The 17,526-nt window shown below is 40.3% G+C and overlaps 1 protein-coding gene across 1 annotated transcript; it reads left to right on the top strand.

Moving 5' to 3' along the window:
- Window positions 1-1,525: 1,525 nt before the first annotated feature.
- On the top strand, window positions 1,526-16,950 carry scn4bb (sodium channel, voltage-gated, type IV, beta b). The gene is made up of 6 exons (XM_061055507.1): window positions 1,526-2,688; window positions 2,957-3,270; window positions 8,622-8,785; window positions 8,872-9,091; window positions 12,575-12,704; window positions 12,886-16,950. Exons 2-6 carry the CDS (start codon window positions 3,186-3,188, stop codon window positions 12,980-12,982), a joined length of 696 nt encoding a protein of 231 aa, XP_060911490.1. The 5' UTR covers window positions 1,526-2,688; window positions 2,957-3,185; the 3' UTR covers window positions 12,983-16,950.
- The last annotated feature ends 576 nt before the right edge of the window (window positions 16,951-17,526 follow it).

Here is a 17,526-nt window from a genome sequence, read left to right as displayed (position 1 = left end):
CTACAGTTCATCTTGTACAACAAGAGAACAGAGAGGCCATGTTTGTAGTCTTCTTATTTTTTCTCTCCAGACATTTCTCGAAAATACTGGTTTTAAAATGTTGAAAAAACATTCTTGAACTGATCTTGAATAAAAGGTGAGTAATGCAACACTTACAACCCCACCAGATTGTTTTTGTTACCCTCTGCCACAGCTAAAGCATTAGGTCAGAAACCCCTGAACATCAAGACTGATCTTACTAACTGTGTAAAGTACAATAGTGTCTCTGTATATACAATTAACACAGATCAGTGTCTAGGAAAGAGTACTACTTTGAATGCAGCACTGTTACTTGTAATGGAGTACTTTACAGTGTTGTAATGGTGGCTTTGTAGTTTTTACTCAAAAGTACTAGTAATAACATGAATATACAGTAAGAGCTGGGACACCATCTGTCATTGTCTATTTGCTTCGAAGCAGCACACAGTTTGCTGCAGTGTGAGCAAGTGACACCTATGGCCTCTTAAAGGGAAAATGCGCACTAATGGCTTCTTTGAATAATAATATGAGAAGCACACTAATGCAGATCTGTACACTAAATACTACGTGTTCATGTTAATGTAAGCAAGACCGTCCATGCGCACATTCTGTGCAGCTGCAGTTGTCCTGTAGGTCTGCAGCAGCACCCTGTCTTTCTGCAGCAAAAGGCTCTTCTTTTCTTTTTTTTTCTTCTTGCAGTTTTGGAAGACTTCCCACCACTGCTGCATAGACACCCCGGTGGAGGGGCCTGGAGAGGAGAGCGGTAAGCCTGCATCCTGGACACATCATCTCTCAGTTCGAGCCCTATACCCATTAAAACACCCTGCACTCTGCTTACTGTCACATAACACCACGCGTCACCTACTTGTACATGGGGTCTAGATCAGTGTTTATTGCTAGTGGGAAGTTTTTTTCAGCCCATGCAAACTCTCATTGGACAGAATTTCACACTGTCCATTCAAACACGGGATGGATTAAATTGGTAGATTATCACGTTAGACAGACGATCATTACGCCAAACTTATCAGCTCTAAGTAATACATACTTATACTTAATGCAAGAGTAAAACACATTTCACAGAATTAACATATGCAACTATTGTAAACTTGTCTGTAGCTAAAGAGCCTGCCTATATAGTCTGTAAATTTACATAATAAGCATTGCAATGCATAGTAGATCAGTATTAATACTTGCAGATTAAAAAAAGTACAGCTACTGCCACTGACGTTTATTCTGCCAATAGTTTAAGAAATATCAGGTGCAGTCCTCCAAACTTTACCTTTTCTTCTTCTGCAAAAGAAAACAAACCACTGTTCTTGAGGCAGAGAGAAAATGCCAGAAGTTTAAGTCCAAAGCGGATGTGCACTTGTCTGCTTGTCCTCAGCAGTCGAACTGTACCTCGGCTCAGATGGCACTGTGTCACATGATCTCAGTTGCATCCTTCCCAGCACTCACAGTTCTCCTTCCCTCCAGCAGAAAACTCCAATTAACCTCTTCCAACCCTATTGAACTCAAAACAGCCCGACCACATTTACTGTAAAGTCAAGTCCCTGTCTATTTACAGTAATGGAGTTTGGCAGGTGTGTAGTCTTAAGTGTATTAATGCAACATCAGTCATGACTAAAATTGACTAATCAAATCTAAAGAGTCTGACTGTAGCACTTCCTCTGTTGCGCCCTGCAGTGAAGAGTGCAGACATGTGATGTCCGTCAGCCTTTGTTGACTGATGTGTTTGTGCATTTATGGGAAAAATGACTGCAAACATACCGCATCATAGCATAACGCATTTTAGCTGCATCCCACTGATCACAAGAGAGGAATGGATGCAGCATGAGGCACATGATAGTTTGACCTTCAAGGCATTGAATGAGAAGACGGGACAAGCTTTAAAGTTGAGTTATAGTTAAGAAAATCTGCACTTTTACCTAGTCAAAGCAGAATAGAGAGTTTTGATACCTGAAAGGTGACGTTATCCGTGAAACAACATGTCTATTTATGAATGGATCATTTTGAGTGGGGAGCATATGTCGGGGGCCGGCCCAGGGGCTGCATTACACAACCTCCTCCCTTCTCAAACCTGCACTGCAGAACTTCTCTCTGATCTCCACAAACCCTCTGACAAAAGTGCCTGAGTCTGCATACACGCCCCGAGTCAGGAGAGGGGGAGGAGGAAGAGGGTAAGGAAGGGAGAGGGTTGTTGATGGAGGAGAGAAGGAGAATAAGAGGGATATGAGGAGGCAGGTGAGGGAGGGGATGTAGAGAGAGAGAGGGAGGGAGGGAGAGAGAGAGAGATGGCATGCAGCCAGCTGAGAGGACAGGGAAAAGTTGTGAGGTAGCCGGAGGGACGGGCAGGGAGAAGAGTCAGCATCAGCGGGGCTCTGCTGAGGAGGACTGAGAGCAGCCACTTTCCCCCTCCACTCTCTGTGTCTCTATCTGTGTCTCTGTTTGTCTCCCCCCTCTCCTCTCCTCTAATTGTATCCTGTCCATGCTGCCGATGCAATGTGGCTGTCTCTGCAGTGAAAGTACTGGCTGCTGCTGGATTCTCCTTGAGTGAACCCTGACTGTGCGCAGTAAGCGTTTGCCGCTCCGCCTGCTGTCCTGTTCGCACTGACTCAGCTGTGCAGGCAGCCGGGCCGGCCTCTGAGGGGAAAACACCGGCTGCAGGAGCAGGTAGGAGACGCAAAACTAAAACTGTACTTCGCTTACAAATCATGCATCCTGTCTCAGCTTTACCTCTTTGACATTTATTAAAAAATAAACTGTATGCATGTGTAGAAACATCCATGTTGAAGACACACAATATATCTGTCTTGAAATGTAACTTTTTCTGTGCTGCCTCTTTGTTTTCTATTAGCTAAATGTCTTATTCAAGATTGCAGTTGATTAACTTTTTGCCTATCTCTTTCTCCTTTTCCTTTGCCCTCTGTCTCACCTACAGTCCACAGGAGTGCTGAGGGGGCTGCCAGTCAGGCTCACCTCCCCCTCCCGGGACTATACAGTACTGTAGGTGCATCATTGGAACGTGCCTCCTTTTGGGTCAAACAATCCAGAAAGCAGCTCCAGATTTAATCAAGTCTCAGTTGAGGCTAAAGGATATTTTGCTGTCCGGAGCTCGGGCTGGATCCTGCTGCTGCTGCAGTCTTTTTTCTGGAGCACATCTGGCGGTCATGGAGGTCCAGTGGGTTGGGGTCGAATCCCCGAGGCTGGGCCCTCCGCAAAGAGCCGTCGGCGTGATATTCTTAATCCTTCTTGGTAATGTCAATCTCTCACTCTACGTCACCTCATGCCACATCTGCAAAAGCATCTACTGCTGCCTTAATCATATTTTTTTAACTTCACAATTGTTTGATTTTTCCTTGCTTCGTATGACTGGTGCCAACATAACATATATCAGTGCTGCTATGCGGAGCTATGATGCTGTAGCGTTTCCAAACCTGACATTGACCTTCATTTGCTTCTGACCTAGTTTGCTGTTTGATGCTTGTATTTAAGACATGTGTCAGCACATTGCTGATATACTAGTGACAGGACTAGATTGCAGTGAGGAAGTATTTTTGGAGGTTGTGTGTTACATCTGATTAAAATAAAAATGTGCTAATGGTTCTCAAACAAAGAATGAACAAGGAAGAAAACGAAAGTTTGTTATCATGTCTACCGCCTAAATGTTGATGCAGTCTAACAGTTTCATATGCCTATTGATCGGTATGGCTATGTGTTGGGATCGTCTGTCCATAAAAAGGAACTGTCAGCCGAATTAAGCGGCCCCTGTGGTGAAAAAGCTGTGTCAGACCGGGGCCACTTAAAGCAAGGCCCTGCCGTTTGCAGCATACTGTGCATCTGAAGTAATAGACAGCAGCCACTCTCAGACCTGTGTCTAGATATGATATTGTTTATCTAAATAGACTGACACTTCGAATTACACACTGGTTGTAGCTATTGCCAGTTACAATGCTTCAAATATAGAGTTTCGAGTTTGAATACTGGATTTTGTTTTCCTGAGACAACATCAAATCAGGTATCACCAATGAAGTGATTGATTTTACCTCTGCAAAGAAGTGCAGAGATAATCATCATCATCACTTGTAAACAGTGAGTCACAGATGACACTGGTAGAGAAGTTTGCTCTCATGCATTTAAAGCCATTATCTCATCAAGCGTTTAGCCTAATATGAGCAGGATACATTTCATTTGTTAGTCTATGTATGAATCTATTTCTCACTTAATGTACTTCCCTATTTGGATTTTCTTAACCCACCTGCTTATAGGTGTGGAGCAACAGTGCAGCACACAGGCATTAAAACGTTAAACCTCTATGACATCATAGCCTGTGACATTATGCAGGAACTGCAGACTTTAAAACTGCCTTCAATTCAATGCTAAATATTAACCTCTGCTTGATCTCTACTTCCACATTTGCCAGCATAAACAAACGTATCAGTGGAATTTTGTTACCAGGAACACAACTTAATGTAGTCTCGTTAAAGATATGTATTGCTCATAGTTGTTGTCTTTGCAATTAAGAGCATTTTAGCCTCTTATAACAAAAACTGCATGGTAAGATTAATCATCAAATGCAGGCGCTAGGGTAAAAGAGTAAATATTGAAAGCATCTTAGCATTATCCTTTTTACATCATATTCATTTTCCATTGTGTAATGCATTATGTGTGGTGTTCAAGTGACAACCTCCGACGTTGAAAAATGAAGCTAATACGGAAGTGCAAAAAACTGTAGTTCCTCCAGTGTCCACTATAATGGCAGTTTTGGCAGCAGAAATTAACATGTTTACAGCCTGGTCCAAAAAAACGATTTAGGTCTGATTAGTCAAAACCTTAGAACACACTGTACAGGTTTTTTGTTGTTGTAACTCACTGTTTTGATTTGATGAAGGATATGAGTTCTGCATAATTAGGGCTGTGACTGATCTGACTGCAAGCGGCTGCGTTGTAGTTTCTCAGGAGGCTTAAGGCCCGCCTAAGCTCCAGCTCTATGACTTTTGTTAGGTTGAACAGAATTTAGATAGAATCAGCACTTTAAATATGGCGTCCACCATGGATCAATGGGTGACGTCACTGAGGCTTCGTCCATGGTTATGTACAGTCTATGGGTGGTTTAAACACTTTATAAGCAGTGAACAGTTTGTTTTACTTTGGTTTGCGTTGAGGTGTATCTTTTGGAATTTGTTTCTCCAAATAATTTAAGTATACAGCAAGATATGGAGAGAGAGAGCAGGTGCCTGGTAGTGCACTGAAAAGGGGTTTATAAATGTGATTTAAGGATCTCTGGCAAATCTGCTGTAGTGATCATTGATCGTTACATTTTGGCCTCCACTAAAGATTGTAGGAAAGAAAGTTCTTTGTTTTTGTTGTTTCTCAACCATTCAGAGCTGGTGCTGTTCTCATTTGCAGTAGTATGTGTCACCCCACACATCTGACCGCTAGTGAATAAGATACATTTTTGTCCCTTTTAAACCTAACCTAAACCCCCGTTGTTAAAGCTTCGAATTAGTGCTGTTTGAAATTCTTCATCTGATGTCAGCTTTTTTTTTAAAGTACATAACAGATGTTGGTTTTTATTGTGCTCTAGACAGCTATTCGTCAATCAGATAATGCAGTCAATTAAATTGCAGTAGAGAATTTCCAAATAATGTGTCAGATTTATGTAGCGGATAAATAACAAGACGATGTTCTAAGAGCAGTACGTCCTGCTCGGTATGTTTCAAGTGATGTTTGGTTGGGTGACCTTCTTTCATGTTCAACATCTCCATCAGAAAATACAAAAGAAAATGAGCCAGGCTTTAGTGTTTATATATTTAACATATACCACTTTAAATTGGGGAGCACATATTCCTGTATTTATGAAAGCGCTAGTGTTTTAAGGTGACTTATGTAGGTTAGAAACTGGAGCATTACTGTTCTACTTTTTTTTACTGAAGCACTAAAACTTTACATTGCAAAGCAAAACTTGAATTGGTAACCACAGAGACAACGGACAGGAGGCCAGTGATATTTGTGTGTTGTAGCATGACTATCAAGGATCATGATATAAGAAAAAAGGTTGTCATTAATTGCTCTGTTTTTTTGTTCTTGTTCTTTTGTTAGCAGGTTTAATAACAACAGTGATAGAAACATTATATTTCGTTGAAAACAAAGCCTTCAAAGAGGCGATGCACAGAGGGAACACAGAGAGATATTGACTGATGGAAAGAATTTGACTTACTAACATTTTGTGAAAGGTTGCTTAAAAAGCTGGAGTGACACAGAGTGCATGCAGAATGAGGCTGGAAGGGTGATGCTGTTGCTCTCTCGTCACCGTTTTTGCAAGCTCACTGTGCTGCAATGGACCAGCTGAGGAAAAGATCGGACAGAGAGAGTTTGGGGGGAATTGTGTGAGAGAATAAATCTATAACTTATGCACATACTGTCCTCCTATGCCTTGTTTCCCCTAACCTGCTGTTTTAAGCAATATTGTTTCTATTTGCTGCAGTGGTGCCTGTCAGATGTTGACCTTGACCACGTTGTGAGAACACAGCGTGCACAAAAGAGAGAGAGCAAAATCAAACGAATGTACCACACTGTGCAGATTGTTTTTTTTTTACTGCTGCTACTGCAACCATTCATCATTTTCACATGTCAGTTTTTTCCTCTCTATAACCTCTGCATCTGTGTAATATAGCTCTGCTTCGTGCAAGCAGTTTCCACCTCACACACTAGATGGAAGCATTAAGCACAAAGTGTTTAAGTGCTGTAAAAGAGGGAGGGACAAGAAATACAGTGCAGTCTGTCCTTCACTTGCTGCCATCTGTCTGTCTGTCTGTCTGTCTGTGGTCCCTGGTATACAGTTACAGTCTCCACATAGGGCACAGCAGATTTCATCCTCTGTTATTCACAGTAATGTCATAGCAAGGACTTTAAGGTACCATGTTACTAAGGGTTTGACAATAGTATTCTGAATATCATGGAGATGTCACCTGATGGTCAGTAGGAGCAGTGGTTGATTGTTAAACTCATACATCATTGAGCTTATTATGCTGCAATACTTAGGCACTTTATGGGGCTGTACTACATTTTATACTTTTATCATTATTTATTTCTTCTTAAATTTGTATATCACTTAATTTTAGAACATATCTTTTTGTAACTACATCTTAGTTCAGAAAATCATTTTAGAGTAACTTTTCGGGAGGCTTATGCGTGCCTCAGTGAAAGGACTGACTCTAGTCGTAAAGTCCCTTGTTTTCTTTTGACATTAAGTTGAAGTGACTACAAGTAAAGCAAACAATGATGATTGGGCACAAGCGGCAACCTCTGGTGTTGAAAAACGAAGCATTGCAGAAGTGCAAAAAACTGCATTTTATCTAGTTTCCACTTGAAGCTGGCTCACGTACACACCACATACAAAAATGTCTCTTTTTTCATTAAAAATGAACATGTTTACAGCCAGGTACAAAAAAATGATTTTGGTCTGATTAGTTATTGTCCTCATGGGCACACAGTGGTGTAGTGCAGGGTATACACAGGTATACAGAGTAGGGTATACCCACTTCTTAATCCCCCTGGGATTCACACCATTGATTGATTGACAATATTAAGTAGTGTGCTTTTCCTAGGACGATAAAGGGATGACCCTCCTTTCTCTGCCTAATTGGCTGGTAAACATTTACTAAATATGCAAGAGCAGTCGTACATGTCACAGAGGCTGTTTATCCTCTGCAGGACAGGACACACAAAAAACATTTGGCGTAAAAAGCAAGAGTATACCCACTTCTTCAAGCACACACTGAATTTTGTATTAATGCATCTGTTTGGATTTTATGAACAATACAAGTTATCTATAGTTAGGAGTGAGACTGACCTAACTGACAGGTGGGCAGCTACAGTGTAGCGGTTTGTCAGGAGGCTTAAAACCTGCCTCAGCTTCAGCTCTTTGCCTGTCATTAGGGTTGTCTCAAAGTTGCGCTGCAACAGGATTTCCAGCATGGCGACCACCGTTGATGAGCCTCCAGTGTCCCATGCAATCATCTATGGATGACGTCACTCGTCACACTTTTTTCTTATCTTTGAACGAATGTTTTGTGAGCGATAGCGATTGACAGCAAGTGACAGTGAGGGATATTTCGCTGCCACTGCAAGAATGTCAACATCTTTATTAAAAGGAATCAGTGATGAATCATCCTCATGCAGGAATCTGCCTAATGTTATGCATCATCATGATGATCCAAAAAATAAAAAACTGTCAATATTTAAGAGCACATATACTTTTAGGTGGGGGTTAATCCTTATCCCTGTAGTTTGGTGATCTAAAATTGTTTTCTTTTAAAAATTACCCCAAAATGTTTTAAACAGTGATTTTAAGAAATGCAGTTATGAAGAGATATTGTTTCCAGTCTACTGGAAACAGCCCACTTTGGATTTAGAGATCTATTTATGGACAATTTTGGAAGTGGTATCAATATCCTCATCCAAATCAGGGCGAGTAAGCAGATACAGTATGTGCATATTAAATTATTGAACTATTATTTTAAGGCTGACTGACTTGTACTCACTCACCAAGATGCTGTAATGTAAAGTCTTATCATGTTGTGCCTCTTTTCCCTTCTCCTCAGGCGTGTGGTCTGCTCAGGCGCTTGAGATGTCTGTGGGGAAGATTAACCACCTGGAGGCGGTGAATGGCAGCACGGTCTTGCTGCCCTGCACATATGCCAGCTGTATCGGAATTGAGAATCTCTACTTCAACTGGCAATTCAACGACAACGGCACCATGCAGAAGGCAAGAACTTCGTAATAAAAAATGATTCATGTTCAAGTTTTGGTCACATGTGATAGTTGTGATTGACAGCTTGTTGATCTGGTCAGGTGTGTGAATCGGTGATTAAGGATGAGGGCGTGGTGCCAGATGTGAAAATATATCGGGAGCGGGTGGAGTTTATTGGGATGAATAATCACAACAACGTCTCCATCCTGCTGTGGAACATCACCTTCGAGGACGGAGGCAAGTACACTTGTTATGGACGCAACCCCAAAGAGAAGGGCAGGAACCATAGCGCCATCTTCACCCTGGTCGTGGTGGACGAGTGTGAGTGCCTACTTTTAAATCTATACTTTTCATGTGTGCTGATATATGTGAGAGGGAGGTAAGATTTATTTGTCATTTAATTTAAGACCTATTTTGATAAGGGTCTCAAGGTGAAATGGTAGCTAGGTGTTTATATGCAGGAGACATAGGCTTATTAAACAAACCCATTATTCCTCAGCCTGTTTTGGGGACATAAATATGCAGACTTATTGTCAAAACTGCCCAATGTGATGACAACTTTATCATCATGAATCATAAATGTGGTACAACTCATTTGGGCTTGCTTTGCTTATGGGAATACTGAATAGAAACTAATAAACACATTCCTAATAAACTAAATTAGAGAGCAGTATGTACGTGGACAGTGCTGCTGAAGAAATGCCTACAAATATCAGTGTTTCCCCTAGGTTTACAGCGTTGGGGGGGTGGGGACAAGCCGACATGCCAACACGGCGACACGACAACACAAACACTTGAAGGAATCTTGGTGTTCTTGTGTTACTTTTAATGACGATGTCCTTTTCTATTGGAAAGTTATCCTTAAATGACTTCTTTCCCTGATTTCCAACTCTATCCACTATCCTATCTCTACAATAAAGGCACAAAAAATAAATCTAAATGTTTTTTTACTTTTTTTTACTTGACCTTCAGGGGGGGCGCCCCCCCCCCCCCAATATAATGGTAGGGGAAACACTGAATATTGTGAAGACAGGATTTAAATCTGGTGACAGTTAAAGCTAGGAAAAGCACTCAAACTCACTCCACTAATGCATGTCCACAGGTCCTGTTTGTGCATGTATGTGTATTTTGGGCCTATGTGTGTGAGAAGCATCTCTCTCAATAACAGTGTAAACCAGAATTTCCCTGAGTCCCTTACTGCCATTTGTGATGTCACATTGTAAAGTGTATTTTAAATAATATGTGACCTTTAATAATAATTTGGCTCTGTGTTTTACCGATATCACACCCTCTCAGACTGAAGTACATTTTAAACATGAAGAAGCAACGATAATAGATAGTTTGTAACTCCGTCCAGAAGCATTTAACATCATTAAATCAAGAAAATGAATGTGCTCAACTGAAAAACTGAAGCCCATCTTGCACCTGGGCTCCCACTAAACCTTGTTTTGAGTTTAGTTAAGAGATTGGTTTTTATCTGGCTTTAGTGGTAAGTACATTTGAGTATCTTCTACTAGCATTAAAAGTTTATGGAGTGTTTCCTCATGATCTTACCTCAAGGGGGTGAAAAGAATTAGTCTGAGGACAGAATCCTTGTGAAACTTCATGAATAACTTGGGCACACAACTTTAATGTGTACAAAATGTAATAGACCTTGTACACAACCAGCTTTAAATCACCTTACTGCAGTTATTTTAATGTCACAAGAGTACTAATCTATAAAACAGGATGTGATAGTCAATTGTGTTAAGCTCAAGTTAAGTTCTCTTTATTGTAATTTCAACCATACACAAAGTACACAGTGAGACAACATTTTGATCCTCCAGAACTGTGATGCTACATAAAACCATTAAGATTTAAGAACTAAGAGGTAGGAATATAAGATTAAATGCAATGACAAGGAGGTGGTTATAAATATTTAAATTGGTAAACAAAGCAAAGTGGATCGTAACAACAATTTTAAAGTGACTAAAACATGTAAAGTGGCAAAACAAATAAAGTGGCAATGCTAAAGTGACAGTGGCAGAGGTCGTTTTTTAAAATGCAGACCAGGGCTTAAATTGCTTCGGATCCTAACTGAATAAGATCCGGCACCTACCATATTGGGAACTATTCGATTGGACCTTTGGCTGTGAGGTTTGCTGTCTGTTGAAGTGTAAAATGTTCTGAAGTCGATACGAGCTGCTGTTAATACTAAAAGTATTACTAAAAAGCCTAAGTGTTTATAATCCAGGGTTTTCAAATTAATTAATTAAATATTCATTTGCGCAGCACATAGAATGACTTTATTATATAGAATGACATTTCTCAACATCAGAGAGCGTGACAGAGACAGAAGCATGTCGTGATTCTACGCACTTCTCTCCAGTTGATTTTGAGCCATTATTGTGAAAGCTCCGGGGGACCAAAGGCTCTGAGTATTTTTGATGTATCCAGTGACTTTTTTGTCTCCTCCTGCCACGCCTGAACAGCACTCTCTCTGTGCTCCGGGACCTCAGGGTTTACAAATTAAGTACTGATGCAGACTATCATCAACTCATACATATGTATGAAAGGCAGGTAGTATATACAGTATAAACAGTATACATTTATTATATATAGTGCAAAAGCCAGTCACTGTGTGTTAAGGAGTTTAACGGCTTAGGGGGAAGAAGCTATTACACAGTCTGGTAGTGAGGGCCCGGATGCTCAGTACCTTTTTCCAGACGGCAAGTGAGTAAAAAGTTTGTGCGAGGGAAAGGAGGGGTCAGCAACAATCCTGTTGGCTCTGCTGCTATGGCTTAAGTGGTAAGCAGTTCTCTCTATCCTCTGTAAGGTTTTGTGGTCTGTGGTGGTGCAGTTTCAGAACCGGGAAGTGATACAGCTGCTCAGGATGCTCTTTACAGTCCCTCTTTAAAAATGTGCTGAGGATGGGGGGTGGGAGGCGTACCTTCTAAAGCCTATGAAGGCGGTATTTGCGCTGCTGTTTTCTTTTGGTGCAGTGCAGCACGAGTGAGTCAGCAAGGTGAACAGTAACGGGCCGAGCACACAGCCCTGAGGGGTACCGGTGTTCTGAGTGGTGGTGTTAAAGGTGATGTTCCCGATAGGGACTGACTGAGGCCTCCAAGTTGGAAAGTCAAGCACCCTGTTGCAGGGGTAGGTACAGTATTCAGGCCTAGCATGTTCAACTCGGTCAGTTGCTGGGGAATGATGGTGTCGAATGCTGAACTGAAGTCGATCACTTCATGATGATTGGTGTCAGTGCAGCACGACACAGAGGAGACAGGAACTATAGAGGTGGACATCAGACACATAGGAACAAATGCACTGCTCAGAGAGATGTTGTAGATGTCAGTGAGTATATCTGCTGGTCTGCGCATCCTCTGAGCACTCTGCCAGGAATGTTGTTGGGTCCTGCAATTTTAAGTGGGTTCACTTTTTGCAGAATCTTCTGCACATCCGCTGTAGTCAGACACAGAACCTGGTCATTTGAGGAGGGAGTGGACTTCCTTGCTGGCACATTGTCAGGCAAAGAAGTTGTTCAGTGCATCGGGGAGAGAGGCATCGTTGTCACAGGCGGTTGGCAGCATTCAAATCTAACTGGGCATAACCAGTCTAAGTAGTGAGAAATCCACTCTCCAAAGTATTTTTGAGATTATTTGTAACTTTCGACAGAGCTATTTCAGGGCTTTGGAGAAAATACTAATTTAAACCTTCACTATGATAAAGGAACCAACTTGTTCCTCATGTTAAAAATAATTGTGATACTTAAATAGTTATTTTCACCTTACAATGTTTTCTCTGATATCTTGTTGATGTCAACAGTGAGGGTGGTGGACAACACGCTGGCCACTATGATAGCCTCAGCTGTGGGCGGAGCCATCGCACTGTTAATGGGATTCATGCTGCTTAAGAACTTCACTCTATTTGTTCTTTCCAAACTTGAAGAGAAAAAGTGAGTTTACAACACCCTGTATATTTATATCAGCAATATAACCATTTCACACTGTTTCATCAGAGTACATCATTTGGCTAGCTAAGTTACTATACATGCTGAGGTAGATTTGAGGTGTTCCTTTGAGCTTTTATGCATGAACCGTTATAATTCTCTTCTTTTTTTCACCCTCTAATTGCAGTAAGGAGTGCCTTGTAACTTCATCAGGGATCGACAACACAGAAAACGGCCTCTCAGGATCCAAAGCTGATTCAAAACCGACACCAAAAAAGAAATGAGAAAGTGCATGTGAACACAAACATATGGGTACTCATATTTATATACCTTCTTTGCATATATTTGTATATGCACATGTCTTTGCACACATGTCCAATCATTATGTTCATGTTGAGATACTCAAATCTCTGCCTGGCTGTGGCCTTCAAAGAAAATGAATATACATGTACACATAACTGTGCAGATGATATACAACTGAAGAATGTGCAAATAATGAGTTCACTGATAATGATTTAAAATATGCATACAAGTGTGGAAGAAAGTATGATTGCACCTGCCAGAGACACTTCAGGTTGTCATTTTTCAGTCTTAGTGTGTTTGTCTTCTATATTTACATCTATTTTCCCAAATATACACTGTCTTAGTGTTTCAGCGAGCTCACTATACCTTAAACATGTGAAAGAAGGAGGAGATTTGAATTATTGGCGGATATTTGGTAAATCTAATTATTATTATTTCTACTGGAACAGTCGCAATCTGATGCATTCTTAAAGCAAGACAAACAAACTGAATGTGTACTGGTATTTATGGTTTTGTGTTGACCATTAGATATTTGTCAAATACTACATTGGTATTACACCCAATAAGGTACAGAAAGGCCTTAAAAAGAGCATTTAGAGTACTTGGGGGCTGCTTGTACTGCTTGAAAATGAGTTTTAATTTTAGGGGTTATACAGTGAGTATAAATTCAGTGAAAGCATTTATTTTTGAGATCAGTTCAAGCTATGAGTCCCTCGTAGATGGTTTCTATTTAAACTCTATATTAAAATCCCATTATGTGCACATTTTTGTAAATAATGAGGATGTTTGTACAAATTTGTGTGTACATGTTATTCCCAACAATGTGTTACGTAGTTGTATATCATGTTTGCATGGTCTTACCCTTTTTCAAGTTATTTGCAGCCCTTGATATGTCAGTGATTCTCTGCGGCCACAGCCAGAGTACATGACAAATTGACTGTTTTCCATTCAAAGGGTAAACAAAAACAATGTTTTTAAGTGCTTGAAACAGGGATTAATGCAATGTAGTTACAGCTGGGCTGAATACCTTTTCAGAAGAAGCAAAGTAACCCTTCAGTTATAGAACCAACTCAATCGAATTGAGTTGTTGAATTTACAGTGTTGTCCAATCATTTCAAACAGTCCTATATCACAAGTACTGGTCGACTTGTAACTACTTTCCACAGAACATCTACTGTTTTTGTCTTAATTATTCCAACAATTTTTAAACAAAAAAATGAATAAAAAGGATTACTTACAACAGTGGTTCTCAACTGGTCTAGCCTCAGGACCCGCCAACACCTCCTTGATGAAAAATCTTGACCCAAAGTTTCTAAAATTTTCAACCTCTCAGATTTATTTAATGAAAAATAGGTTTGGACCTCAAATGGAACAAAATGTGACAAACATGTTTTAAATGTGCGTCACGTAATTTAGTGCATCAATAATTTAAACAGTTTTTATTCCAGGCACAAATTCGTGACCCACTGAAAACCGCTTTGCGACCCATAATTGTGTCCCAATCCACCAGTTGAGAACCACAGATTTAAAGACTACAAGTGTATAAGGATTCAGCCCAGCTTTTCATGCTGTATCTTCTCTTTGCTTGATATAAACACAGGTGCCTGTTAGTGCTTCTCTGCTCCTCTGCCAGCGTGGACGACTACATACTGCAGAACAGTTTGCAAAACTCAGCAAACAGTAATAACCCAACAAGCTTCTCAGCTCAAATGATAGACGATCCCCTGGAACTTGCCCCCTAAACTCCCCCCTTAGAAAATGTATGACCCTCAGATGATGCTGCTTTTAAGACAAATAACCAACGCATTTAAAGCATGTGCTACATGGGATGGGACACACTTTAGACACAATGCTTGAAAAAAAGAAAAACACTTTTTGGGGAAAAATAAATATGTCTTGATACTAACACTGGTAGTGTCAGCTCAGAGGTCAACTGTAAATTCCATTTCTATACCATACTAATTTCATCGTGCTAACCCTGGCTTATGTTTAGCACTATTTAGTGATGCAGCCCCAGATACTGTTAGCCTGGATCAGACTCAATATGTTCCCTTTGCTTAGTACGTGCCTGTTCATGTAAATGGCTAAAAGAGGACAAATATTCATTCACCCAGTCTTGCAATAAAAATCTTTTCCAGCTGCCATGCAGTGAAACGATAAACCTGGTGGACCTATCCATGCATACAGTAGGTGACACATAAGAATGGGATTGGGCCTCAGACAGCAGGCTGAGTATGGGGGCTGTTGTTCAAGTTTAACTCCATCCAAGCTGGCAATAAGACAGATAAGATAAGTGATGCTGTCGGTGGATCCCACTGACTGACAGTGCCAAACAGGAAGCAGCTATGCTGGGTATCACAAAAAAGATGATTGTATCTGCACCAAACTCAAATAGTGAAATACAAATTCACCTGTTTTACAAAATACAACTGTTGCACATTCAAGCCTCTGAATGTCTGGCTTTAAAAAGAAATACCTCTGGAGAGTTGTACAGGTGTAAACACTGTGTAAAGCTGTATAAACGAACCTCTCAGTTCCTGCAGGTGTTGAATGAGTGCTATGTACAGTGAAGTATGAATTTCTGCTGATTTTCTGAAGTCTTTGTTGTTAATGTTAATAATAATGTGCCTCTGCATTTAAGTGACTTTAGTCTTTAGTCGCTGGCTTAAAGCAATACCATAGAGGACGTTCGTTGGGCACTTTAAACAGATGTTTATTTTTGTGAATGTATAATCCAAAGCAGTGTAGGTTGATGAGAAGAAACCAAAATGCTAACATGGAGGTTTGGTGGAGTGTTTTGGTTTGAAAGGTCACAGGAAAAGGATAGTATTTGTTTCTGAATGTGATGTGAGTCTTGTTGAAACATAATTATGAAGTGGGGCATTCGTATTAAATCAATTATTAACTATTTTTTTCATTGTTGCAGTGAGTCAGGTGAGAATTTGATACCAATCAGTCTGTCTTCCTGTAAACAACAGCTTAGCTTAGTTTAGCTTAGCTTAAAGACTGGAACAGCTTGCCTAGCTCTATCTAAGATCTACCTTAAGGTGTTGGTATATCAAATATTTATTTGCCTCTTTTGGGCAGAGCTGGGGTAGTATACTTCCCTTAGCTATCAGTATTTATGCTAAACTAGGTTAACTGTTTTCTAGCCCCAGCTCCAAATTAAATAAATTAGAGTTTTCTTCTCATTCAAATCTCAGCAAAATAGAAATTTAAATTCCTTTCAGAAAAATGTTGAAATATTTCTTTGGGAAAAATCAATAGACAAGAAGTTCAGTTTAAAAAAAATGACAGAGGACAAACATTTCTGAAAATGATGTGATACATAGAAATGATTGATATATTTGAATGACCATGAACATTAATGATAGCTTATATGTTTAGTTTGATTTCAAAATGTCTGAGTGTACAGGGGTTGATCCCTGTCAGTTGTGGAATAATAAGACCTGATTTAAATAAGACCTGATTTGTCTGATTTACCATCTAACTGTTTCAATGAACTGAGAAAATGAAGCTTTTGGAGAAAGACCAGATTGTTTCAGCAAGGGCCTTATGATGAAAAGCAACTCTATGCAAACAACAGAAGTGAATCCTCTGACAGTGTTTCACACTGCACCTTTGAGTTTCCACTGTGACAGTTCTGTGAGCAATACAACAGTGGAACAGTGCTGGATCAGGGAGGTCCGATGATGGGATGCAGGTTGAATGGGGAACATTCAGAGGGGAGCATGGACTGGACTGGAGCCCCCCGTACTCAACCAGACCCTGCAGAGTGTTAAGACTCACAAAGTCATTCTCCACTGCTGCTCTCTGCACACAAATATACAGCTATAAAGCTCTGGCTCGCTCTCAAATGATGTCTCCGTTTTCAACCCCTCATCTGTGCACATCAGCTCTTGATCTCTTTAATATAGACACATGAAATCTAATAAAGTTTTAAATAAAACAGTTGTGCTGTGCTATTTGTATCTATAGGATGACTTTTTACTGAACTTCCTCTTGTGCAGAGGGAGAAGAGCAGTGAACCTTGAAGAGAGAAATTGTTTATATGTTTGATATCTAGTATGTTAGAAAAGGATTAAGTACAACACACAAAGTGCTCTCAAGGGTAAATGCACAAACACACATGTGCAACACAGCGCCTCTCTTAATCAGTCAGGCCTGCTGGGAGGTCTATGATACATGTAAACGGAGCAGGAGTTGACATTGTCTGTGTGAAGGCCTGCTGACAAAGCATTGCCATTATAATGTGAGAAAAGTACAACTGTATTTTTCAGGAAAATAACACCTAAAGACTTAGATGCATGGAGGGGTAATTATTAAAAAGTCTTTATTTCATCAGGGATACAGACTCATAAAAACACAACATGTTTCAGCCAAATGCTAATACTGTTCTGTCAGAACCATGAACAGCCAAACCAAATAGATTTCTCCTGTTGAGTTATTTGGGGTCGATTAAAGTGGAATGCACCATGTATGATAGAGGAAGAGGGGTGTTATAGCTTTGTGAAATAAGAAGTGC

The sequence above is a fragment of the Labrus mixtus genome, chromosome 14, assembly GCF_963584025.1.
Source record: "Labrus mixtus chromosome 14, fLabMix1.1, whole genome shotgun sequence".
Classification (NCBI taxonomy): domain Eukaryota; kingdom Metazoa; phylum Chordata; class Actinopteri; order Labriformes; family Labridae; genus Labrus; species Labrus mixtus.
This window is presented reverse-complemented; position numbering and strand designations above follow the sequence as displayed.